This window comes from Ylistrum balloti, unplaced genomic scaffold (genome assembly GCF_031769215.1).
Source record: "Ylistrum balloti isolate Yb309-2 unplaced genomic scaffold, AGI_CSIRO_Ybal_v1 Utg369920, whole genome shotgun sequence".
Lineage (NCBI taxonomy): Eukaryota > Metazoa > Mollusca > Bivalvia > Pectinida > Pectinidae > Ylistrum > Ylistrum balloti.
In genome coordinates this window covers 241,207-267,371 of record NW_026782038.1, presented here as the reverse complement: position 1 = coordinate 267,371, position 26,165 = coordinate 241,207, and the positions used below count along the sequence as shown (strand labels likewise).

The following is a 26,165-nucleotide window of genomic DNA, read 5'->3' as shown; positions in this document are numbered from 1 at the left end:
CCCAAAAAGCGTAACAATATACGCTTATTTCCGTTGGGGTCCTTCGAAATGTAGATAAAAAACCCATTATATGTCTCAATAGTAAACATAATCACTGTTATGTTTATCTTTCATTTTGTCTTGAAAGTGACGTTTTACTTGAGATTTGAATCTAACTTTTTTGGGTATTGTTTTTGTATTTTCTGGAAGTAGATTCCATTCTTTAGCTCCGACAAAACAAAAGGATGTATATTCAGCTGCATGAATCATTGGCAGAGTAAAATTATATGTTGATGAACGAGTATTTTGCAGACACGGATTTTTTTCAAAAGATGCATACATATAATTCGGAGCTTTTTCATGGAAAATATTAAACATATGATTCACTCTGAGCTGACTTACTCTTGAAACAACATCAAGCATGTTTACCCGAAGAAAATCATTGTGTCAGACTGTACCTATTGTGAACATTCAAAATAAATCTAATTACTTTGTTTTGTGCTACTTGTAAATTCTTTTTAAGTTTTTTCGATAAACCTTCGTACCAACTAGTACATGCGTAGACAAAGTGACATCAAAATCAAAGAAGAACATAGAGTTTTTCTTGACCTAAAAGATAAACACTGTCCATTTCTATACAAAAATTTGAGACGTTGGTGGACCTTTTTGACAATTGAATCTACAATTTCTTCACCCGATAATGAATCGTTGATCTCTATGCCAAGATATTTCACATATCTTTTGACTTCAATTACATGATTATTACACACAATTTTAAAATCCGAATTTTTTGCCACTGGATCTAATTTCCTTCTTGGACCAAATAGAATGCTTTCTGTTTTACCTAAATGCAATGAAAGTTTGTTATCTACTAACCAATCTTGACAGGACTTCAACACCAAAGACAAAGTTTGAGAAGTAACTGCTGGGTCTCTGTGATAGAATAATATTGCAGAGTCGTCGGCTTGGATTAAAATATCAGAAATAGTAAAGGTCCTAGCAAACTGCCTTGGGGTACACCGCAACCTATGTTACAAGACTCTGAAACTGTTCCGTTTACATTCACAATTTGTTTCCTTCCAGTGAGATAAGACTGAAACCAGTAACAGAGAGTTTGTCACATGAGATTTTATGGTCTACCGTATCAAATGCTTTCTGCAAATCAAGTAAAAAAATACCTGTAAAAATACCTTTAGCATTCTGAGACTTAATATGATCAATCATATGTATTAAACACGTATCTGTTGAGTATTTGCTTCTGAATCCTGACTGGAATTCATACAGTAAGTTATTTCTGACTAGGAATGTCTCTAACTGGCTATATACAGCACGTTCTAGAATTTTAGATACAATACTTAGAATACTAACAGGACGATAGTTTTCAGCATTTAGTCTATCTTTCTTCCTATAAAGTGGTTTAACCTTGGCTATTTTTAATTCATTGGGAACAACACTCTCCGAAATAGACATGTTGTAGGGTTGTAGACACACGGAACTGCTTTGGATGCAAAGTCAAATTATATTCTAACAAATAATATTTACAAATCGTTTAATTTCAAAACAGGCACGTTTTAATTAAATCAAATACTATATATCAATTCATTTACAAATTATCAAAATTTCAACTCTTGGTTGGGTTATTCCAAACAGTAGGCTAATAAACATCCAACGTATTATTGACCAATCAGAAACCAACTATCAGTTTGCTGCCTGACCTTTAGGATGACCCACTTCACTGCGAACATATTATTATCGTCGTAGAGGAGGCTGTCAACATCGACTGTGATTATGGATTCACGATTTTTCTCCCGTTGTTTAGCCTTTTGTATGCTCTTATCATTTAAACTAGGTAAGTAATTTCAAAACTATATGACTGTATTGTTAATTTGTGTTGTTTTAGGGATGATACTTTCCGGAAAATAACGCTAGAACTTTCCTGATTATAATCTCATACAAACTTGGTTGTGCTACTGAGTACTCGCTTGCTGCTGTGTACTAAATCAAGAGACTTGGTGGACTGAGAAATGGTTTTGTAACAGTAAAACGTGAGATAGTCAGTCACTGAGAGTCCCACGCGGTCCTTCTAAGTCATTGGCAGTCTGATATCACGGCCTCATTGCCGTCTTATAGACTTAACCGTAGGTTCCTGCTTTGAAGAATGTTCAGTTGTATAAAAAGCTTATTTCAATCAAAATGAGCATATCATATTGTCACAGGAAGGAATAAAAAATGTTCATTTTCTGGTCCCTGCTAGCGATCAAACTAGTGATCTCTCGCTCTTAAGCAGACACCCGGTAGTAAGGCCATCAAAACAGTCACACTCGAAAGTATTTGCTCTGTTGCAAAATACTTCAGTTAAGGATTCAGTTAAGGATCTTATTTGGTAATGGGTCATTTTCAGCAAAAATCAAATAAATGTCCATATATAGAATTGTGAAGTGAAAATATGGAGTGTCCAGTTCATTTTTGAGTGGCTGATAACTCAGGGTTATCTCTCTTTTTAAAATATTTGTTTTACAAATACGTAATGTTATTACTTACGCTACACATAACATTATATGAACACATGTAGTTCAACCAAAGATAAAGTCCATCTTTTCGTTTGGTTTGAATTTATCCTTATTTTTTTTTTGCAATACCATGTCTCCTGCATAGCCTTTGATGTATTGAATATTTGCTAGAACTAGAAATGTATTTTTTAAGTCTCCGATAAAAAATTAACACAGATGTCTGGATAGTGTATAAATTACAGATTACATATATCTAAATGCAAAAGAAGATAGGTTAGAGTTAGTATAAATTGACTAGGAGTATGATGCTGTCACATTCGGTTATGGCATTTCAGTGTGATATCACTCTTACACAGCTTGTTCATCACCATGGAGTGACACTAACAGATACAAGCTAAGTACAGAAAACCCAAATAGAAAATGGTATCAATTAAGATACAGTAAAACTCACTTGTGTCAAACCTGCTTGAATCAAATACATCGGAAAAGTTGAACATTTTGTTCTGTCCTGTTTTTTTCTCATCTTTAACTACGTAAATTAAACACAGATGACTCGACACTGTTGAGTCGAATAACTGAACTCAAAACAAAATACACTGTAGTCTGTTAATCATAAATCTTCTAGGAAAAAAACTAGCAATAACTACCACACCAATGCAGATTAATAAAAATCCCAGTTCGTCATTTACAGTGTTTATGATTTTTAATACATTTACTTGATATACATATACATTTATATGAAGTGCAAGTTATATTTCATTTTACAGGTGTGGTTCTGTATGTATTGCTTTTTGCCACAGCCGTCATCTTTTCCTTACTCAACTCTGTACTATTTGCCAATGTAGAATGTGCATGAGCACATATTTATCAATTTTTTTTTTTAAATAATGATGACAGAACTTGTTACTCTTAAGGATATACATCTGAGTACAATATTTGCGTTACTTTAGGTATGAATTTCTCTATGTTATGTATATAAGAGACCATATGATGAGTTATTCAAATCTCTGCATCCATGGTCTGTCCATCCATCTGTTTGTCTGTCCGTAAACAATTTTTGTTATCGTTCTTTCTTGAGAAGAACTGGATGGATCTTTCTCAGATTGCATATGTAGGTTCCCCATGGTCCCTATTTGTGCCCCTTTGATTTTAGGACTGATCAGAATAATAAATTGGCTGATTGGCAGTCATCTTGGATTTTTTTAATGAAGTTTGTTATTTGCTATTTCTTGAGAAATACTTCATAGATCTTTCTTAAATTTCATATGAAGGTTCCCATTAGTCCCTAGTTGTGCCCATTCGATTTTGGGCCAACAGACAGACATTTTGGATTTTTCACTTTGAAAGTTTAATATCACTATTTCTTGAAAACTTACAAGGAGATTTTTCTCAAATTTCATGTATAGGTTCCTTTAGGTCCCTAGTTGTGCCAGTTTAAGTTTAGGACTGACCAGAAAAAAGAAAATTGGCGACAGGCAGCCATCTTGGATTTTGTCTAGGAGAGATTGTTATTGCTATTCTTAAGAAGTACTGAATGGATATTTCTCAAATTTCATACATATGTTCCCTTTGGTATTTCCTTGTGCTTGTTTGATTTTGGAACTGATCAGAAGAAACAAAATAGCTTCCAGGTGGCCATTTTGCATTTGGCAGGAAAAGATTATCCTTGCTATATCTGCAAAAGACCAGTTAGATAAAAGTCACATATAGCAGGACATTTCTCTTTATTTGAGATTTCACATTTTCTCAAGAGTCAAGGACATACGTAGATAGTGCCGATAGACAATAGGGTCGCTGATGGAGGCTTATATAGTGCCATCACACTGAAATTCTTATCATTGCCCTGATCACAGTAGGAAAGTCCTCAGTGGGTTGCATTATACTCATAACAGATTAATCAGTTCTCGTATGTCCAAGCAGGGGGCATGTACAATGGTTATAGAATAAGATTTACTAGTTGTGCATTATAGGTTATGATGCAGCATTAGTCCTGTTGATAGGAAACCAGTGATGTAAGATATTTATTCAGACATGAAGATTCTGTACAGTATTGTAGTACTGTATGTGTCGATTACAAAAGAGAATATGATCTTACACTTCACACTACGTATGGACGTTTTTTTCTGTTTTGCAGCTGAAGCTTCCAAAGATTTGTACCGATGCCCTGTTGTTGTTCGACGAGACCTCAGTAAACATTATAGTGTGAGAACTTTCCAGGACAAGTGTTATGTGTTTGTTTCCCGTGAAGGAACATGGGTTACTGCAAGAGAACAATGCCATAGATGGGGAGGAGAGCTTGTTTCTATTCCTAATGAACATATAATGAATTTCTTGAAACGGACATTGGGTAGTTTACGATGGACAAATACAGGCACATGGATTGGTGCTAATAGTAGAAGTGGGGGTGTATGGAGATGGACTACTGGTATGTCATTTTCAGTTTGGCGTATCAATTGTGTTTATATATGATAGGATTTTATGAAATTTTGATTTATATGTAATGCATATATTATATACGAAACAAAGATTATATATATTATGTACCATATACAAAATATTATGTATAGTTCATGATTTGAGTGAAAGTTTTCCTTTTTCAATTAGGAGTGCTGTGAAAATTAAGTACATTATGTCATAACTTAGTAAGTTATCAAAAAGAATGATTGAAGTGATATAAGGTGGCATTTTTCATTAGGATTTTTTTATGACAACCAGAAATGATGAATGACAAAAATGTGTGGTATGAATGTAAGAAAAAATTGTTTTGATGTTAAGGTGAACGACTCCAGTGGGGTTACTGGGCCCCTGGCCAGCCTAGCAAATCACTTGGATTGTTTTCTATTGAGGACTGCGCCCTGATGAAAAGACAAGATGGCTATCGTTGGCATGACTACCATTGTGACACAGACATGTTCTTCAGATACAGATCTGTATGTGATTTCCGTAAGTATCCTGCACATAATGGTAATCTGGTGTTAATGCAGAATGAAAACAACAAGATTTATCAAAATTTGCTTAAAGACATACTCGACTTATATTCAAAGTTATAACACTCAAACAACTTCTTCAAATTTTTCAAATGACTTTGAATCTTGATATTTGACGAAAAGGTTTTTGGTTTTAATTTTATTCTAACATGTTTTCTGAAAAGAATGCCCTTGACACATTCAAGATCACATGGGTTAAAGAATCCATCAATGGTAGATGAATAAGGATAACTGTCCACTAGGCCACATGTTACATGATGGACTGTAAAATAATTGAGAAATCATCTTGTTTGAATTTGTCTGTTAGATCTAAATGGATAAAACCCCTGGCATTCAAGATCTTTTAATGGTATCTACACCAGCTACCAGTTTTAGTTGGTAAGGAAAACACATGTACAATATTTTTATATTGTCACCGTATGAAATACATAACATTTTATTGCATTAAGGTATAAACACCTATTATGTCACTATATATAATGAAAACAATGATATTTAATGAAAGATAGTAATGATATATAGGGTGCTGTGTTATCTAATCTTATTCATGTGGCAGTTAACTACACCTGTATCACTATTATCTACCAATGGAATGTCACCTTGTAGTGAATACACTAAATATAACATTGTGCCATCATCACTTACACAATAAAGACTTTCCCCTTGATGGTGTTAAAACAAAATTGAATATTTATGATAAAGTGGTTATTTTTTTATCAATTCACTTCTTTATATTGGAATTGATGGAGAATTTGTTATTTGTGACTGGATATTATGATATTGTTTGAACACAAAGGTTTTGCATGGATCTGACATTCAAACATTAAAGAGTAAAAACTGGACCTAAATCTCTAGTTTAAGTTATAATAGGGACTGGCCAAAGTTTTGTAGGGCTTCATCTTTCACTTAATGATGATTAATTGGAATGGTGAAAATTCTCAGATGTTTGATTCAAAGTCAGTAGAAATGAAACTTTTCAACTTGCAGACAAAAGTTAAAGGTCAAATTTATGTATCTCCTACATTAAGGAACAAATTAATTAAGTTACCAAACAAGAAGTTAAATCATCACAGGAAGTCATCAAGTTAAAAGCCAAGGTCAAGTTTTGTAATTCTATAGATGGTACTTAACTGGAAATCATTCTTCACATGATAATATTTAAGTGAAGGTGATAGTAATGAAGTCCATTAAGAAAAGATCAACAAACTGCAAGTTCATGAAGAATCTAGGTCAAATTTTGTGTCTATTAACTTCAAGCTGGTAAACATATATACATATAGGACATTATTACATCATGTAAGTGATTTAAAGAGCAAATTGAAATATAAAGCTGGTTAGAGTTGGGTCAGGAGTGTCACTGACCATATTGTAACTGTTAGGTCTGACCATTACTTTAGCTGAAGTTCTTAAAAACATGTCATTATTCTTAGCTGTAGTTGTTATAGTATTATTATAATATTGTCATCAGTATCTCTGAAGTGGAAAGCCAGCCCGCTCAGTTCAAGACCACTGTGTAATGGATGGGGACTTGTCAGTTCAAGAAATGAAAGTTCAATATTGATGAAAATGTTTATAAATGTATTTTGACCTGTAGCAGATAATTATCATGAACATTAATTTGTTCCAGTTAGCATCATGGAGGCTTGATAGGGGCAATGTCAGAGGTTTTGTGGGAAAATTTCCCCTTGCATTATCTTATTACATGATATGTCAGATGTATAACTTACTCTAGGTTAGTTGGAAGTTTAGTAAAAGCTGTGTTTAGCAGACAGTTACCTGACCAAGTGAATTGTCCCTTATATAGAGGTGTCCGCTGAATTAAGGACGGCCTCTGTCAAAACTTTCATACACCCTGCCTAAAATCAATCCAATCATTTAATAAACATGGTTATGATGTACTTGTAATGGACAGATAGAAACCATAAACACATAATAAATGATAAAAGATTTATTTCATAAATTATAAAGAAAATATTAATTACATGTTTTTTATGATAACTATTTCAAATTTATAAAAAGAATTTATTGATAGATCTGATCAAGCCACTTGGCCCTGTAACATGATAAAATACTGATTTATGATATAAGGACACTGCATAAATGACATTAAAACACTTATTAAAAAGAGCTACAAAAGTTAATTACAAATTTGATTTCTTTCAAGACTGATAGAACTGGCAGATCTCTGATGAATGTTTGTTCACTTGAATAACAGCTTTAAAATGGTTTGCCTAATAAGCAAACTGAGTTCAAACAATGATAGGTCAACTTAATGTGAATTATACCTGAGAGCTGGTTGCTCTAACATGTATCATATGATAATGTTAGTGCTGCTCTCTACAGAAGTCAAAATGGACGATTGCAGGTGGCAAGTTAAATCTGTCATAAAATGACTGTCCTCTAATTCAAGGTCTTTCATAAAGAAATTATGTATGTTGGGGCCCACAGGTGTGTCTGTTGTCTGGATAAGAGAGGTGTCCACTTATTTGAAATGGACACTACTAGTGAGATATAGTATTGTAAATCAGGACTTGGACAATCTGTCCGTTATAGGAGGGTGTCTGCTGAATTAAGTTGTCTGTTATGACAGATTTTAATGTAACAGTTGGTGATCCTGTCACTATACATCTATCTTAAAAAATGTCTCTATTATTTTATATAATATATACCAGTGATAGTTCATCGTCAGGATACATGTATTTCTAGACCATGTGAATGTGAAGCTGCTATGGCTTAATTTCATTGAAAAGAGAGGGAGAGAGAGGGAAATAGATGATTTTGATAAACATTCTGAGATTTGGAATAAGTTAACTTGAAGTGACCCTGGAGCATCAATATTTTTGATACACCCCTGCGGAGTGAGAAAACTTGGGTCTCAAGATCATAAGGTGATATTAACAGACAAACATGGGTGTTGACATGGCAGACAGTGATGTGGGTGTGGAAATTTGATAGGACACAGCTGAAATTCCCCAAGCTTTTTTACAAGCAGACCCTGTCTAACAGGGTTAAATATCACCAAAATGTCTGTGAAACAAAATATAGTACATTCCGAGGGCAATGGGAGACTTCCGCCAGATATGAAATTAGCCCTGAATAAGTGTTAACTTTAATGTCTGAGGTATCGGAACAGTCTGGTCATAGCTATATTGTTGTGTAAATAAAATGATTTCTTTTATTTTCATACTCTGATGTATTGGTACTTCATTCCTTATTGGGGTACTTTTATTGGTGCAATAGTTTTCTGGATATGTCATCAGATTAACACTAAATTGTCCAAGTTTATGTACATTTGTATATATATATATATACGTATTGTTTGTGGGGTCTATAGTTGGTTGCAGATATATATATGCGTGTACTGTCATGAAAATCACTGTCAATGTAAGTGTTTTTGTTTGAAAGCACTTGTGTTACTTGCCAAACCCAGTGTTTAAGTGGGAAGATATACATTTATGATTATAAGGCACTTGATGGTGTTCATTTTAGGCATATATAAAGATAGTTATAGATATTACTCACCAACTCATACAGGAAATTTTGATTTAGCTGTTTACTTGTTGGGAATAAATATATCAGATTTGTCTGTATACAACCCTGCATATGATACATGTTGTAAATAGATATTTATATTTAATAACAATAATTATAAGTTTGTCTTTCCTGTTCAGTATATGGTACATAAATACCTAATAGAAAAAAAAAACAACAAAAAATAAACTGCTGAAATCATTCAATTTTAAGTTTATATATAAATGAACCCAGTAAATTAAGAAAAGAGACAATACTTTGACCTTGTTTTAACACATGTACTTACCATATATGATAGATAATTTTTTACAGCATCTGTGTTTTTGCAACTACACACAAATGCCAATGTGAATATGCAAAATATTACATTGTGTTATCATCACTTACACAATAAAGACTTTCCCCTTGATGGTGTTAAAACAGAATTGAATATTTATGATAAAGTGGTTATTTTTTTATCAATTCACTTCTTTATATTGGAATTGATGGAGAATTTGTTATTTGTGACTGGATATTATGATATTGTTTGAACACAAAGGTTTTGCATGGATCTGACATTCAAACATTAAAGAGTAAAAACTGGACCTAAATCTCTAGTTTAAGTTATAATAGGGACTGGCCAAAGTTTTGTAGGGCTTCATCTTTCACTTAATGATGATTAATTGGAATGGTGAAAATTCTCTGATGTTTGATTCAAAGTCAGTAGAAATGAAACTTTTCAACTTGCAGACAAAAGTTCAAGGTCAAATTTATGTATCTCCTACATTAAGGAACAAATTAATTAAGTTACCAAACAAGAAGTTAAATCATCACAGGAAGTCATCAAGTTAAAAGCCAAGGTCAAGTTTTGTAATTCTATAGATGGTACTTAACTGGAAATCATTCTTCACATGATAATATTTAAGCGAAGGTGATAGTAATGAAGTCCATTAAAAGATCAACAAACTGCAAGTTCATGAAGAATCTAGGTCAAATTTTGTGTCTATTGACTTCATTACTGGTAAATCATACATACTTAATCTTTACTGTATTAAGTTCAAATTGCCAACATTCAAACTGTTATGCAAAATTTGGGGATGGGCTTATCGCATGACAATGAGCCAAATATCATTTATGCATATTTACTTGTAAGTGTACAGGAATAGATTTTGATGGGTTTATTTTGATGCATGATAGTACCTTATTGGCTTATACAATTAATTAATGCAGGGTAAGTAAGTGTAATATATTTTCATAATTAATTTGTATCTATTTAAAAAAAAATCGGTTAAAGGTGAGGATCCACTTGCACATTTCTTTAGATAGAATATCATTTGTGAGCAAGTAGACTTTCATTATAAATGTAGAACAAAATAATGACATGAAATTATGATTACATTGTAGAGAAAACTACGGCTTTGCAGTAGTATATATAGGCTAATATGTACACTACCCTCACTGATACTGCTAGAAAACACTAGGCATGATGGTAGGTAGGTCTTTGTTTGCTGGCCAACATATTACTATTTGATAGCTGTTCTCTTGCGATGTATTGATCACAGGATTGCGAAACTGTTCCTCATGAAAATGCTTCTTCATCATCGCTTGAGTCAGATATTATGGAAATCAGTGATTCGTTGTATCTCCCATCTATATTCCTGAACATTCCTGGCATCTTGTCAATACAGTATTGATCATGACTGTATACTAGTTGTAATTATAAAAGTGTCAAGGCACAAAAGATTAGTCAGCAATTAGTCAATGGTGTGACACACAATACTAGATTTTAAAAAACATGTTTACCTACACCATGTGTTCCTATATATCACTTTGATAAAAATGTAAGTTAGCATACCAGATTTTTCAATAGGTGTTAATGCTTATAAAGAGTTTAAATGCTTAACACATTTGTAGTGACTGACTGAATACATATATATAAAATAAACAGATAAAAAAACCACAAAAATATTATAAAATGTCATCGTTTATATGACTACTTTGTCAATACTTTTTTGAAGTTTCTTCTATGCTAGTGATTTTGTAATAAGATCTTAATTCCAACACAACTAAAAATATGTTATAACAGTTTTGATTATTTTAAGGAAGATATTAATGTTGCACAACTGATTTTGGACATGTTTCCTTTCTGTAGACGAGTTTCTGACATGATTTATCAAATAGATATTTGAAATAAGGAAGTGATATATATGATAGGAGTAAATTAATTGAAAAGTTTGTAAAAAACTAATAACACACGAACGACAACGCTGACTAGTGTAGAGTTAGCTTTTTACTGTTACCAGGCATGTCTTAAATGGAGTTGTTACACTTTAAGTTTCAGAATCAACACTTTGTTCTGATATTGTACAGTCCAATATTCTTTTATTTAAATTACTACATTTAACAGTAGAAAATTTCTTTTTTTAGCTCATCACCTGGTCCTAAACTTATGCCATGGCAAAGCATCTGTTGTGTATCTGGCATCTACTGTCTGTCAGTTTTTACTGAATGTTGCTTGTAGTCATGAATGATTGAACAGATTTTGACCAACAGTTTTTTTTTATAAAAATTGGTTCTTGGCCCCCTGGGTCCTGAAGGGCAGTACTCTAAAGGGAAATTTTGCAAGTTCTTTAAAATCATACTCATTGTGAAGGAATGATTGAATTTGCCCAAATTGGTTTGAAGCATTCTATGGCAAAGGGAATTCAATTTTGTATAAAAGTTACATAGGTATCAGCCCAGTAGGGCACAAGGGGCAGGACTCATTGTTCAGTCCTGGCCCTCATGGGAGGGAGGGGAGGGGCAAAATAGGGGAAATAGAACAAATTCTTTAAAATACTTCTTCAGTAGGATAGTGCCTGAATGTTGTCCCAATTTGGTCTGAAACATGCTTGGGTGAAGGAGAATGAATTGGATATGAAATGATGGGTTTTGGTTCTCTTGAGTCGGAATGTTGGAAAATCCTTCTGTTGTCTTTTGGCCTGAAGCAGTTTTTGTGAATTGTGAATCTGACTTCTATTTGATATTAAAGTCGAGACCCAATAGGGAAATTATTTCAAAAATCATTTTTTCATTTTGATGAGTGGTACAGGCCCTTTAGTCTCCTCTTTCAAAGACTAACATATATATTGGTCCATACAGTGTTCTCAGACTGAATTATTGTAAGGTTGGAACTAGATCAATATAATGAGCCAAGACTATTTTTAAAGGCATATTTTTTTCAGGTCTGATTGTGCAACCACCTTTTCAATGTAATGGTATGCTATTGTCCTAGATATTTATCTTCCCAGCTCCATTATATTTTATCATGTCAGATGTTTGGAATGAAGACCAATTACCTTGAAGGCAGTCAGTTAGACTGTGTCCGGTATAGTATATGTACAGTACCATGTGTTTACAGTGTAATTGTTGATAGAAGCAGCACATTATATCCTGCTGCTGCTGCTGGATAACATCCTGACTGTACTGAACAACAGTGGTCATGTGTGGATCATTCCCATTTTACAAAAGTGCACTGCACATGCTTCTGTCATCATCAACAGCTCCTATCATAATTACCTCTGTTGCCTGTTTGTGTTCATCAACCTTGATGCTATCAGCTGTTTGTTTTTGTCATTTTCTTCATTTTTGTGGTGGCCAATGGAAGGAATTTATACAAATTGTAATGGTATCAGATGATTTACAAACATACATCAAAATTGACTATTTATAGTTCATTTGTTTTCCATGTAAAAGTCAGTTCTGAAAATTAAGTTGTTAAAAAGTCAATCAAAAGACTGAAACTATTTTCTTTAGTTTAATTCTCAGAATTAAGAATTTCAATTACACTTTTTCTAGAAATCGACAATGATGAATTCTCAAAAATATTATGGAAAGTTACATCATGTAAATCCACATTTATTTGACCACAAATATGTACATCTGTCAGTGTAAACCTGCTATGTACAATAATTAAAACCACATTAAGTTTAAGATGTACTTTTTGAAGGATTTACTTGTATCAAAATTTAATCCACTATATAGGTTAAGTGTTAATCAGCTACAAGAGCTGAAGAAATTCCTACAACTACTACCTTCTACTCATTTGTTAAGTTTTATTTTTTTTCTTTCCATTTTTGTTCATTCATGAAGGTATGTCACCTCCTACGACTACCACTACCACCACCACAACCACCACTACTGTTAGCACCACATCTTCAACCTCTACAACCCCCTCCACCACCACCACCACTACCACCGAGGCAAGCACCACGGCAAACATGACCCTTGCCCCAACTGCAGAATCACCCCCCTCTAGTCAGGAGCCTGAACTGGTTGTTGCATATGTTCCGAAGTTAGGCTCTAATCATGATAAGCCAAAGATATTGGAAAGCCAAAAAATGGATTCAGGGTATCAAAAAGGTTAGTGGTGTTATTTGACAACACCACCCTTACTGCACAATGGAACCACAACTCAAACACATACAATCTTGGTATACTAGATTTGATTAAATCTGAGTGACAGACTTATTAAAATTTGGGTAAAACTCTCATCACATAATCTCATTTTATTTTTATTTTTTCTTATTTCAAATTTCATATTAATTCAACAACAATATGCCCTCAAATATCATTCCTGTTTGTAATTGGATTTAAGCAGGAGCTCTTGAGATTGTCTGCTGTGGTTAAGGCTTCATTGTGTAGTCAGGGGGTGAAACATTCGTCATTAATGTTCTTATAAAGCTTTCCATCTATCTTCTATTATCAAATATTTATTTTGTTTTTCAATTTGATTTATTAATATTAAAATTCACTTGATCAGTTTTTTCACATTTGTTAAAAATTAATTTATAAGTTCATCTTTAATATGAAATAGAAAAAGAAAAATGTGAATAATTCACTTGAACATCCAGACATTTCATCAATCAATCGATCAGTTCTTTAAAAAAAATTTGTGAATACTGCATACACAATTTTATTTGCGTATTACTCACAAGATTAGTGAATCAATTTCCCTGAAGTAAAGCTCAGATGTTTTACGTTGGAAAATTAACGGATATCTTAATAGGAAAATGTATTGAATTGCATGCTGTGACATTTTTGTGGTTATGTATTACAATGTATACACATAAAAGAATACAAACTTTGTACCCACGCACCACCTATAATACTTCATTCATAGAGTACATGACTGGCCAACAGGAAGTATTGGTAATAGTGATCATTGTCAGTTCGTTTGACATTTCATTCAAACTAAAAAGTAAACAATTGTGTTCACTGGCATATATGATATTTCTAATTTCGGTTGAAAAAGTGCTGGCCTTTAAAATTACTGTTTATGCGGAAAAGTTTAAATTAAATGATAGCATGAAGTGTTCTGGGTATTTTGAGGGTCTACACTGGAGAGACACATACAGCAGATTATTTTGAGTGTTTAAATGATAGCATGAAGTGTTCTGGGTATTTTGAGGGTCTATACTGGAGAGAGACGTACAGCAGATTAATTTGAGGGTTTAAATGATAGCATGAAGTGTTCTGGGTATTTTGAGGGTCTACACTGGAGAGAGACATACAGCAGATTAATTTGAGAGTTTAAATGATAGCATGAAGTGTTTTGGATATTTTGAGGGTCTATACTGGAGAGAGACATACAACAGATTAATTTGAGGGTTTACACAGGAGAGACACATACATCAGTTTATTTAATTTTTTGAGGAAGTAATTTGTTGAATTTGTAGTTTTAAGAAATCTGTTATGGAAATGGGGATTCTAGTCAGGGATATATATATATAGAAGTTTAAATCATTATTAGAAAGGTGTGGTATTGTTACACTGCATTGTTGGTCAACCAAAAGAAATGGATGTAGTTGAAAGAGGTTTAGTTGGTAATAATATAAAAAAGTACAAATACATTCTACAATGCACCCCTCCTTTATCTGAAAATTGACATCAAATATTGTAGTTCTTCAGTTTCTTATTACCCATGTAGAAATAGTCCCGCTGTAACATATGAGGCAACAAACCTGGGATTTTCCTGTGTTTTCTTCTTTTATGGATAATTCTGAAACTATGTATACTGCAGTTGTGTTCTCATGCCATATACTCACCTTTAGTTCATAATTCTGGTGTTTCATACTACATATGTAGCCAAGATAACACTCCAAAGTAGCCATATTGATGATGTATTTATAAAATCTTGGCAATGTATTAAGTCCAGTCCTTCCCTTTGCTATGTCTTGCGACATTTGTATACACTCTCCCTTCTTGACCCTCTCCTGAAAAAATTACTGCATTTCGGGACACAGCAATTTAAGACCCGCTAGACAAGTGAAGCCTAAGAGGCACATTCTTGAACATCATCTTTACACAACACACAAGCTGTGCAATCTGCCACAGGATGAGCTTTTGAATTATTCAGCCAGAGAGCTGTTCTTATTTAATTATCTCACAGGTTTTTATAAAACTTCAGTGTTAACCATTTCCTTCACTTGGTGTAAATGTGAACCATTTACATGATCAGGATATTGGTTTTTAAGAGAAGTTTTGACAGGAATATTTCTGCCAGCACTTGTGCAGCATTTGATAGCTTATGGACACCTACTTTTTCAAAGTAGTTCATTAATATTTTCCCTGTCATTACCAGAAAATGAATTTCAGAGCATGCAGTCCATAGATTTATCAGATAACAAATTTTAGCTTACTTTGCTGAGTTATGAAATAAGTGTATGATTTCATATCAAACCCATACACATGTAAATATATTGCTTCTGTTTTGATATATTTGTCTGCTGACAAAACCTTCAGTGCTATAGTTACACCCCATGTTACCTCCATTTCTTCAATTCATTCACTTTTTTCAAAGTGTATACTCTTTCTATTTATGCATTGTATTTTCATCCATTTCATAGCATTCAAGATCATGTGTGCATGTTAACTGTTTTTGTATTTGTATTGTACTACCTGTCAGTATTCATAATGAAATAGATTTCAAAAATGTATCATTGTAGTCATACTAGCTCATACCTATGGATGGTGTGTAATTTGATTATGTGAGAGATGAATATGTATGTGTGTCCTTGAGCCCCCATCATGTAGTATCTGTACAGGTGCAGAGCTAGCAGAGAAATGCAGTGAGTATTTCTTAAGAAAGCTTAGGAGGTGGTAACCAGTCTACCAAGCTCCCAGGCCTGTAGACCCTCTCATGTAATATGTATACAGGTGCAAAGGGAGAATTATCTATTTCTGCTCATTTGGGAATTCACCTTTTAATGCTCTGCAACAACTTTAGAAGTAACATATAGTCAGTGCTTTGTTACTTCTATATATGGGAAAAATCCATCTGCTGGGAAGGAAATTTCAAGGAGTAAGATATATTTTTCGGAATTTGGCCGTATTATGAAATACATCGAACTGGGTATGTGGCCCATATTAAACCCCACAGAGCCCCCAGAAAAAGCCTTGTTTGCACCCCAGCCTCCAACCCTGTGGCACTTCATCATGTTGTGTGTGTTCAGGTGCACAGTGAGAGACGCATATTATGCATGTGTGCCCCAGCCCTGAGCATTTCATCATGTAGTATGAGTACAGGTGTTGATAGAAAAATGCATATAATGTTTGTGTGCCCCAGTCCCTAGCTCAGTAGCCCCTCTTTGTGTAGGATTGGTATGGTGTAGCCTAGATGTGCAATCCACATCTGTGATCAGATAACTTGTATCTCCTCTGTCTACAAGAAAATGTGATCTGACATGATTGTTGGTCTTTTATCTGGAAACCAGTTGAAATTCTACATATTAAATGGATATTTTAGATGGCAGCTGGTTGGTGGAGTACTATGTATACATGTCCTTTTGTTTACAGTTCTAGTGTTGAGGCGAGGGTTAGGAGTGGACTTTGGATCTGTGGTCGCCTGATGAGGGCCAGCTATCTTTTAGTGGTGTGATTCTCAGTAATTGTACTTTTGATATGGGGAGAGAATTGGGGACAAGATAATGTAACCAGCCAAGTCATCATCACATGACAACCTGACACCTTAGATATAACACAATAATTGATGTTCAAACAAAAAACAGAGACAAATACCTTATCAACTTTTCATTGACTTTTCTGGATAACTTGAATTAAATTGAGCCGGTGTTCATGATATGCATGAATTTTGAGTTCATTTGTTTGTGACTGAAGTTTTCATAAAGTTTCTTTTCTGTAACTTTTTTTTTTTGTAATTCAGGTTTAAAACACTTAAAATAAACTATGTGATGCATGTATAAATAATCCTACATTTATATCCAGTTAATAAAAACCCACATATCATTTATTGCCTTACTCTAGGTCAGGATATTTCAATGTCCACTTTTTCTACCTCTAATAGTTTGTATTATGACCCCTCAATGGATTTCTAATCACCTTTATATTGATCAATCTGTTTGTGAAACAAATTATAGATCCTTACTGAATTTGATATTTTAGATTTTTTTCTTTTTAGACATTTTTGGGTCAATAATGGGCCCAATTTGTATTTGAAATTATTTCATATTTATACCAATTTCCAAAATTTCCCAATTAACCAATACTGTTTCTAAAATAAGGCAGAAAAAGCCGTATCTCGAAAAAAGTCCGTATTTGTAGTTGTTAAAATGTGTATTTTTAACCATTTTCTGACTCATAGTAAGTTTGACAAATCACCATTGACATGTATAAATATCAAGTACATTGTACTGGTATGTATGGAGGTACTTCTATATATCTTATATAAACACTGGAGTCTGACTCACTTTCCAATGATGGTGGAGTGAAAATATTTGTGTATAGAAGTTCTTTTGCATTGGAATCACTTTTTTTTTGGTTACATTTCAAAAAAATTTTGGGATAGATAAAAACACAAGCAGACAAATCTTTTGTTTTGTTTTGATTTTGTTTTTTTTTTTGTTTTTGTTTTTTTTCTAAGAATTTGTTTCAGATAAAATAAAAATGATTTGGTGAAAAAGAAAAATGATGGGACCGCAATTAGAGTCAGGACATAGTTGATTTACTGGAGACTATATGTAATGGTATTGAAGTATAGTTCGGTATAGAATTTAATATATACGACATCCTGGAATCAAAACAAGAATCTTAAAAGACAGCTGTCAACTTAACATATGTCAGCTGCAGAAACGCAAGAGTTATAGAATTAAAGTCCATACCTCTGAAAGATTAGATGCAATCCTTATAATTCTCTGTTCTGTAAGTCGATATAAGATATTACATTTATCTGGCAATATAGATATTAACTTTATTATATATATTAACCCCCCACCGTGGACTATTTTAGCATAAATGTGGTATATGACACTGATTCAAAGACCCTTTATATGCCGTGGAGTGGGGTGGTGTAATACAGAGTACATGTACTCTCTTTTTCCATCTCATGCAGCATGCATTAACTTTGAGAATATTCATACATATGGACAGTGGTAGTGTGATGTTGTATTTTGTACTTTGTGTTTATATAGCCTATGAGAATATACACACATACATATGGACAGTGGTAGTGTGATGTTGTATCTTGTACATTGTGTTTATATAGCCTATGAGAATATACACACATACATATGGACAGTGGTAGTGTGATGTTGTATCTTGTACATTGTGTTTATATAGCCTATGAGAATATACACGCATACATCCGGACAGTAGTAGTGTGATGTTGTATCTTGTACATTGTGTTTATATAGCCTATGAGAATATACACACATACATCCGGACAGTGGTAGTGTGATGTATCTAGTACATTGTGTTTATACAGCCAATGAGAATATACACACATACATCCGGACAGTGATAGTGTGATGTATCTAGTACATTGTGTTTATACAGCCAATGAGAATATACACACATACATCCGGACAGTGATAGTGTGATGTATCTAGTACATTGTGTTTATACAGCCAATGAGAATATACACACATACATCCGGACAGTGGTAGTGTGATGTTGTATCTTGTACATTGTGTTTATACAGCCAGTGAGAATATACACACATACATCCGGACAGTGGTAGTGTGATGTATCTAGTACATTGTGTTTATACAGCCAATGAGAATATACACACATACATCTGGACAGTGATAGTGTGATGTATCTAGTACATTGTGTTTACACAGCCAATGAGAATATACACACATACATCCGGACAGTGGTAGTGTGATGTTGTATCTTGTACATTGTGTTTATACAGCCAGTGAGAATATACACACTGACCCTGACAACACTAGTTTGTTGTTGTGTATTGCAGAGGCGGGGGGGGGGGGGGGGGGGGGGGGGATATGTATATGAACATTTTCTTTTCCATCCCATGCAGCATGTGTTAAATTTGATCATGATGGTAATGAGTGACATGTGATAACAAATTGTACCTATTACACTCCTTTAGTGCTTAAGTGCATGCATGTGCAATCATGTTGAAATGATTGTTAAATCAAACCATGTATATGTGCATGAAGCATTGAACTTCACTATGGTAAGTGCAATGTATAATACACAGAAAGTTTGTAATAGTTATGTTTTAATGTTACTATCCTCCACCCAGAGAAAAACACTGGAGGGATGTTTTTCTATTTTCATATTTAGATTTCCATCGTTTTGTGTTTGCATGATCAGTTTTGAAGCTGATTTGAAAAATCTTGGATTTTGAAAAGTTTGTTATAGCTATTTTTGAGACAGAACTGCAGATTTTACATGAACTGTTAATACCATGATAATCAAAATCAAAGGAGAAAATTGCTCACACACCAAATATGGTGTCTATTGGCACTAAGATCCTCGTGGGATCTGTAACACAGAAATCTGAATAGTTGTGTGTTGCATTTTGTCCTCATAGAGCCAATGAGAATACACATACATCATGACAGCACCAGTTTGATGTTGCATTTTGTCTTTATACAACCTATGAGAATATACACACTGATCCTGACAACACTAGTTTGATGTTGTGCAATGCTTGGTGTATTTACAGCATACGAAAATGCCCATATTGATGCTGAAAAAGCCTCGTCAACAGGTGATCGCCATATGGAATCAGAGACCCACACAGATAAAGACAGTATGTGTTTCATTTTATGTTTCATATAGTACATGTGCTTCCTTCACATTTAAATAATTTCTGAAAATACTTCCACAACATGTGTATTGTTTAATATGTCTTAGCTAAAATTTCTCACTCTAAGCAAACAAAGTGAAAATATTAAATAAAAAAAACCCTCTTGATTGGTTTGCTTGATGTTTGATTTTCCAAAACCGAAAAATCTGTAAATCTGTTGAGATTTTTGAAGAACAATCAGATTTTACCCTACTATAAACAATTTCTTTTTTTTCAGTCTTATTGAAAATTAATAATGAGTGCAAGATTCTTCATTTTATGACACTGATTTGCATCTGTTTTAGGTCTGCTGATAGGGTTTATATCGGGAACAGTGGCGGTTCTGTTGTTGGCAGTGTTTGGCTTCATCTTCTGTGGTAAGAGGTAAGGAAGAGCCTTCATTGATCTCCTTTTAGTTTTAAGTGATTTATTTATTGAGGATGTAATTTCTTTTCCTATAGTTTTGATGAAGAAATGTGAGCCAAGCAAAGTCAGGTGAACAATACAGGCTCTTCATGCCTCTTGTCTTTGAAAGCTTTTTGTGTAGGATCATTCAAATATAAATAAACTTTTTTTTTTGACTATTTATAGTATGACTGTTGAATATTTTAGGTTCCATCGAAAGAAGCCTGTGGATGAAATGTCAGTGAGGTTTGAAAATCTCAACTATGCTCGTATAGATCAGCGTGATCAGGGACCACAACGGGCGCAGAGTAATATCTACATGGACACCAGTGATATGAATCGACTGTATGATGTGGTCACCAAGCAAGTCGACCATGGGGTCAACCGCTATGACACTCGGTACACATCTACCCTGCAGGCCAAGGGGGGTGCAGAGGGGGGCAAAGACATGTGTTGTAGTGAGGATCCAGATTACGAGACTCCTATTAAGAAGTGTGCACCTTCAAGAGATGACAACCCTCCAGCCCCTCCTCTCCCTTGTTTGAACAACCGAAGGCCTTTACCAGTCCGTGAGAGTGAATATGTGGATATGTCCGTAGGAAGCAGACAAGGAAAAGCTACCAATCTCATCAACGAGGCTAATCGTGTGGTTGATCCAAGCAAGCCAAGTAATCTGGAGCAGCGAGTGGAATCCACAGACCAGCCCTTGTATGCTAATGACAATGCTGTCAATGAAGCGTTGGAACATGGTAGTGAGGATGAGAGTGTCCAGCCATTCCTCCAAGACAATCCGATTGAGAGCACAACAGCACAAGAGGCAGAACAAATCTATGAGACTGTGCAGTGATAACTTGGGCCCAATCTCAAACATCCACTGTGTTCATCATTATCATCAAGTGGGTGTTGCTAACTTCATACTGTATTTATTTTGCAATAAGCCTAAGGGTGCCATCATATTAATAAGAGTTCAGGGATGGGCTTAGAGACAATAAATCAGCATTTGTTTAATGTTGCTGAGCAACAATATATGGCTTATTACTAGGCATGGGCTTATTACTAGATAAATATGGTATTATTAGCTGCCTGCTAACCTGGATTGTGCTTATATGTTTATTTCAGAAAGAAACTTCTAACATAAAACAGAAGTTGTGAACTCCTACAAAATGTATTCAGACTTTCCCGACTAACTAGAGCTTTTTCGTTTGTGACCATGTACTAGTTCAGAAGTTGTATAGTTCACTTCTTTTCTCTGGATAATGGATCTCGGTTTGAAATGTACACCTAAGCTATATTAGAGACTCTAACTGCCATAGTGAGGAGGAATTTTGCCATATTTGTACAGACACAGGAAAACCATTTTATACTGTCACTATTTCGGCATTGTATAAAGGGGTCTGTGATACATTGAGTGAGATTGATAAATGAATATGTAAAGAGGATGTTTAAAATGCCTATATTACAAAGATATTGTTGAAGGTGAGCTGTTAAGTAAAAAGTAAAAAGTTATCAAAGCAGCTGCTTGATATAGGAGTATATGATATTATTCTTGTTAATGTACAATTATTGTGTTACTCTTACACTGTAAATGTTCATGTGCCAGTGCAAGTGTCTGCTTTTGCCTCAGTAATTTCACACTCATCCATAAAATGGTAAATGTAGAATAAGGACCTAGAAAATAGATCCTCCAGGGCTTCCAGTGTTATGTAACCTGTCAATATTAGGGTTAAATTAATGTTACCTGGCAGTACAAGGATGATATAAACCAATCAGCAATATTGATACTGATGCAAATTGTAACACAGTTTATCCTTTTTGTCAGAATTTTTAGTCATTATTTTTATTTAGTCTTTGTTGTTTGTTATTTATTGACTTTTTCAGACACCTGGGATACCAAGTGACCAATTGTGATCTCTTTCTTAAAAACCCCTTGACCAATTTTTATAAAATTTAGTAGAATACTCCATTGCCAGAGATTAACCAAAATTATGAATGATATGGTTCTGCCCCAAGCAGCCCTTGAGTGGTTGGGTCAAAGGGGTTCATACAGTGCTTCACAAAAATCTTAAAATTCATCAGCCAAGGATCTCATATTTCCCCTTGGGCAGGGATAAAGTTTAATAATGTAATTATAGGAAAATTACATTTCAGAGCATAAGTTGATTGATTTCTGTTAGAAATCATTTCCGGTTAGAATTCTCAACTTTGCACTACATGTAGAATGTAGTTAGAATTATCTGACTTTGTCAACAAAATGATTTCTAATATTGGTTGGTAGAGCTAATGCTGTGTAGTATTAAGTAGCAGATTTCCTCTGCTTCTCCCTTGGATACTTGAAGGTATGCAGGGGATTGGTGAATTAGGATAAGCTCAAATCAGGGGAATCAATGACAACAAATTAGGGAAAGGTTTTTTGAAATGGTTTTGTCTACAGTATTGGGCTTCTTCATGGATTCATGGTCCAGGAAAAGCCTAATACTGAGGGCAAAACTGGTAGACAGACTACCTAATAAATTACAAAGAACCTGTCTCTTACTTGTTGGGGTTGATACTCCTGATTCATATCTAATTGCAACAAATCAACATTTTTTATAAAATCTAGATGACATTTATTGCCCTTTTGCCTCTTTTTTTATCACCATTTGTAAAAAGAAAAATGAAATCTGACAATTGCGCAATTCATCATGTTGTACTGATGTGTTTTTCTTTAGTATGGTACAGATTCTTTAAAAAGTCAGTCATTCCAAAGGATATCTGTATACATGTACAACATTGAAGTAAACTCACTAGAAATTTAATGTTACACTGATGTATTACAAGAGATCATGTTTTGTTATCTTCCTTAATCACTACATCCACTACATCCACTTCTTCCTTAATCACTATATCCACTTCTTCCTTAATCACTACATCCACTCCTTCCTTAATCACTACATCCACTTCTTCCTTAATCACTACATCCACTTCTTCCTTAATCACTACATCCACTTCTTCCTTAATCACTACATCCACTTCTTCCTTAATCACTACATCCACTACATCCACTTCATCCATTTTTCTACAGTTTTTTGTATTCTTAACTGCTTTGTACATATGTGGATGTATGGGAAAATGCTTGTCCACAGTTTTTTCATGTTCTCACTTAAAAAAGTTAATTTTTTGCTCACTGTTAATGTCTGCTTGAAATGAACAAAAAAAACATTAATAACAGTTTGAACATGAGACATCAGCTCATTTTTTGTTAATAGTAAAAATGTGACAGTCACAAAAATGGATTTAGTCACAAAAATGGATTTGAATTGTTTAATTTAGATGAAAAAACTGATATTTTGTTTAACAACATGATTTTAGATTTAGGGATACTTGATTATGAAAACAGTTTTATTTTGAAATGGGATGAAGATCCTGATGTAGCATTGTATATTGTAAGGACCAATGCATGTTTCTAGTCAGTAGCATCTTTATGAATCTGTATATATGTATATAACAAAATCAGAATGTATCTAGTCCCATTATAATGTAGTGGAAATCACAGATTGTACATTGTAAATATATATCACTGCTACCTAGTCTATACAGAAAGCAAACCTTCAAAATGTACTTATAATATACTGATACAGTCAGTATTAAACACAGTGTTCGTTAGTCAAATAGAAAGCAATGTTTTAATCTATAGTTTTCCTTCGATCTAGAAATACTTGCCAGATAAACATTTAAGTGAATTAAAATTTTCTCATGGCAATATGAAAAGCTAATGTAGATAAATTCAATTTGCACATAATTTTTTGAAGTCCCAAAATCATGATTTATATAGTTTCAAACAGTGATAAATGAAGCTTTATATCTATATTAAGGGCATTAAAGAGAACAAATGCTGGGCATTAAAGAGAACAAATGCTGGGAATTAAAGAGAACAAATGCTGATGTGATTTAGTTGAATATTTTTTTAAACAAAAGAAGCTTGTAGATTTTTTTATGAAGTTTTTTTGTAACAGGTGAAAATAGTGCTTGTACTGTGTGATGCAGTACATTACCATTACTGAAGATTGTCTTTTTTTCTTTTTAAGTAAAGGCATATACCAGATACTATTACTTCAGTGAAACAAAAGGAACACTACCAGATAACATTTTTATTAAATTTTGTTTCACTTCTGTTTGATAATCTACCTAATATGCAGTATACAACAGATTGTAGTCCTTTTATGTATAGAACTCTATGTACATCTACATACTGTAGACAGGTTTTACTATCAATTATTAAAGATACATCATGACCTTTAGAAAACATTAATTGATCAAGTCAGTGTTTTCAAGGACAGATGTGAAGTTGATTTTTCTGTCTTTATCATGGACAAAGAATATTAAGCCTGTGTCTTTATTAAAAATGTGATTTATAATCCTAAATTGAATTTGCATACTTTTTATTAAGATTTAAAGTTAACAAACACTGCATAAACTAAAGTAACTTATATTTTTGAACTAATATCATTTGCATATACTTATACCAAAAGTTTGCTTTCAACTTTTGCAAAACAATTGTTTAAGACAGCATGCAAATATAAAACAAACAAAAGAATGAATGTGAGCTAATTAAAACCGCTTTCAGATAAGGGACATTAGGTTGCTTGTACAATTGATGTTTGTTTGATAATATGTCAAGATACATTAATCATGTCTTTGTGAAAAATGTTTTTATCATTAGGTAACAAACTACATATTTACACACCATGGTGATGTATTAAATAATGTATAGAGTTAGCATGGGTGGTAGGTGACACATGTGTATATATCTCAATCTGTTTATATTTTTCTGAACTTTTTAGTCTGTTATTGATTTATTGTTATAAAGTCTAGCTCTTAGAGAAAATATGACTTCTTTGTTGATATTGTAAAATCTTAAGAGGTAATTCAGTGAAATGTCAATTTCTCATCTAGAGCCAAAATAATGTAGATACATGGTTGAAAGAATTTTCATGGAATCTGAATACATGTATTTTAAAACTTTTAATTATTTGCTTTGAATATTCCTTTAAATAACTGTTGAGTTTTATTGTGATAAAAAATTCATCTGTTGTACCTTTTACCCTACTCTACATGAGTTATTTTATCCCATCCACCCAATGTTGTATTGCACCATGTTCTATGTAGATGTACATATTGCCATTAATACAATCAGGCTGGATTTTTGTACCAGTTCTTTCATTATAACCTTTATTCATGTTATATGTGTATCAAACCTTTTATGAATGATGACGGTTCTAATACTTTATAATAAAACTAGTCCAGTATGGAATATAAATACTGTTGTATGTTGTCTATTCTTGATGCCAGTTTACCAAAGTCGTTCATAGACTCTAGATTGATATGAGAAAAAGTTCTCTTGGTGTGGCGGTTGTTGTGTATCAAAAGCTGGTCATTGCCTACATTTTGACCTCTGACCTACATCAAAAGAATAGGTCGTCTTGGCTCTATTGCCTACACTCATAGTCACTGAAACTTCATACCTTGGGAATAGGATCACCTTGGTGAGGTGGTGTGTTGGTAGGGGACTGTAATTTGCTGAATTGTCCTGTAAGATACTAAATAATGTATCATCAAGGATAGTAGTATGTAGTGTCTTCATCAACAGTCGCCCATGTACATTTGTATTGATCTTTGCCGGGTTTATTGTCTCATGAACAGCCA

The 26,165-nt window shown here is 33.7% G+C and overlaps 1 protein-coding gene across 2 annotated transcripts; it reads left to right on the top strand.

Annotated features, from left to right (window-relative positions):
• The first annotated feature begins 1,755 nt into the window (after window positions 1-1,755).
• Window positions 1,756-25,779, top strand: LOC132546925 (uncharacterized). Of its 2 annotated transcripts, XM_060210651.1 has the most exons (7): window positions 1,756-1,828; window positions 4,624-4,914; window positions 5,265-5,432; window positions 13,118-13,387; window positions 19,956-20,042; window positions 20,384-20,462; window positions 20,691-25,779. In XM_060210651.1, the coding sequence occupies exons 1-7, from the start codon at window positions 1,768-1,770 to the stop codon at window positions 21,328-21,330; spliced, it is 1,596 nt and encodes a 531-aa protein (XP_060066634.1). In that variant the 5' UTR covers window positions 1,756-1,767; the 3' UTR covers window positions 21,331-25,779. The 2 variants fall into 2 exon arrangements, with proteins under 2 accessions (XP_060066634.1, XP_060066635.1); XM_060210652.1 differs by lacking the exon at window positions 13,118-13,387.
• The last annotated feature ends 386 nt before the right edge of the window (window positions 25,780-26,165 follow it).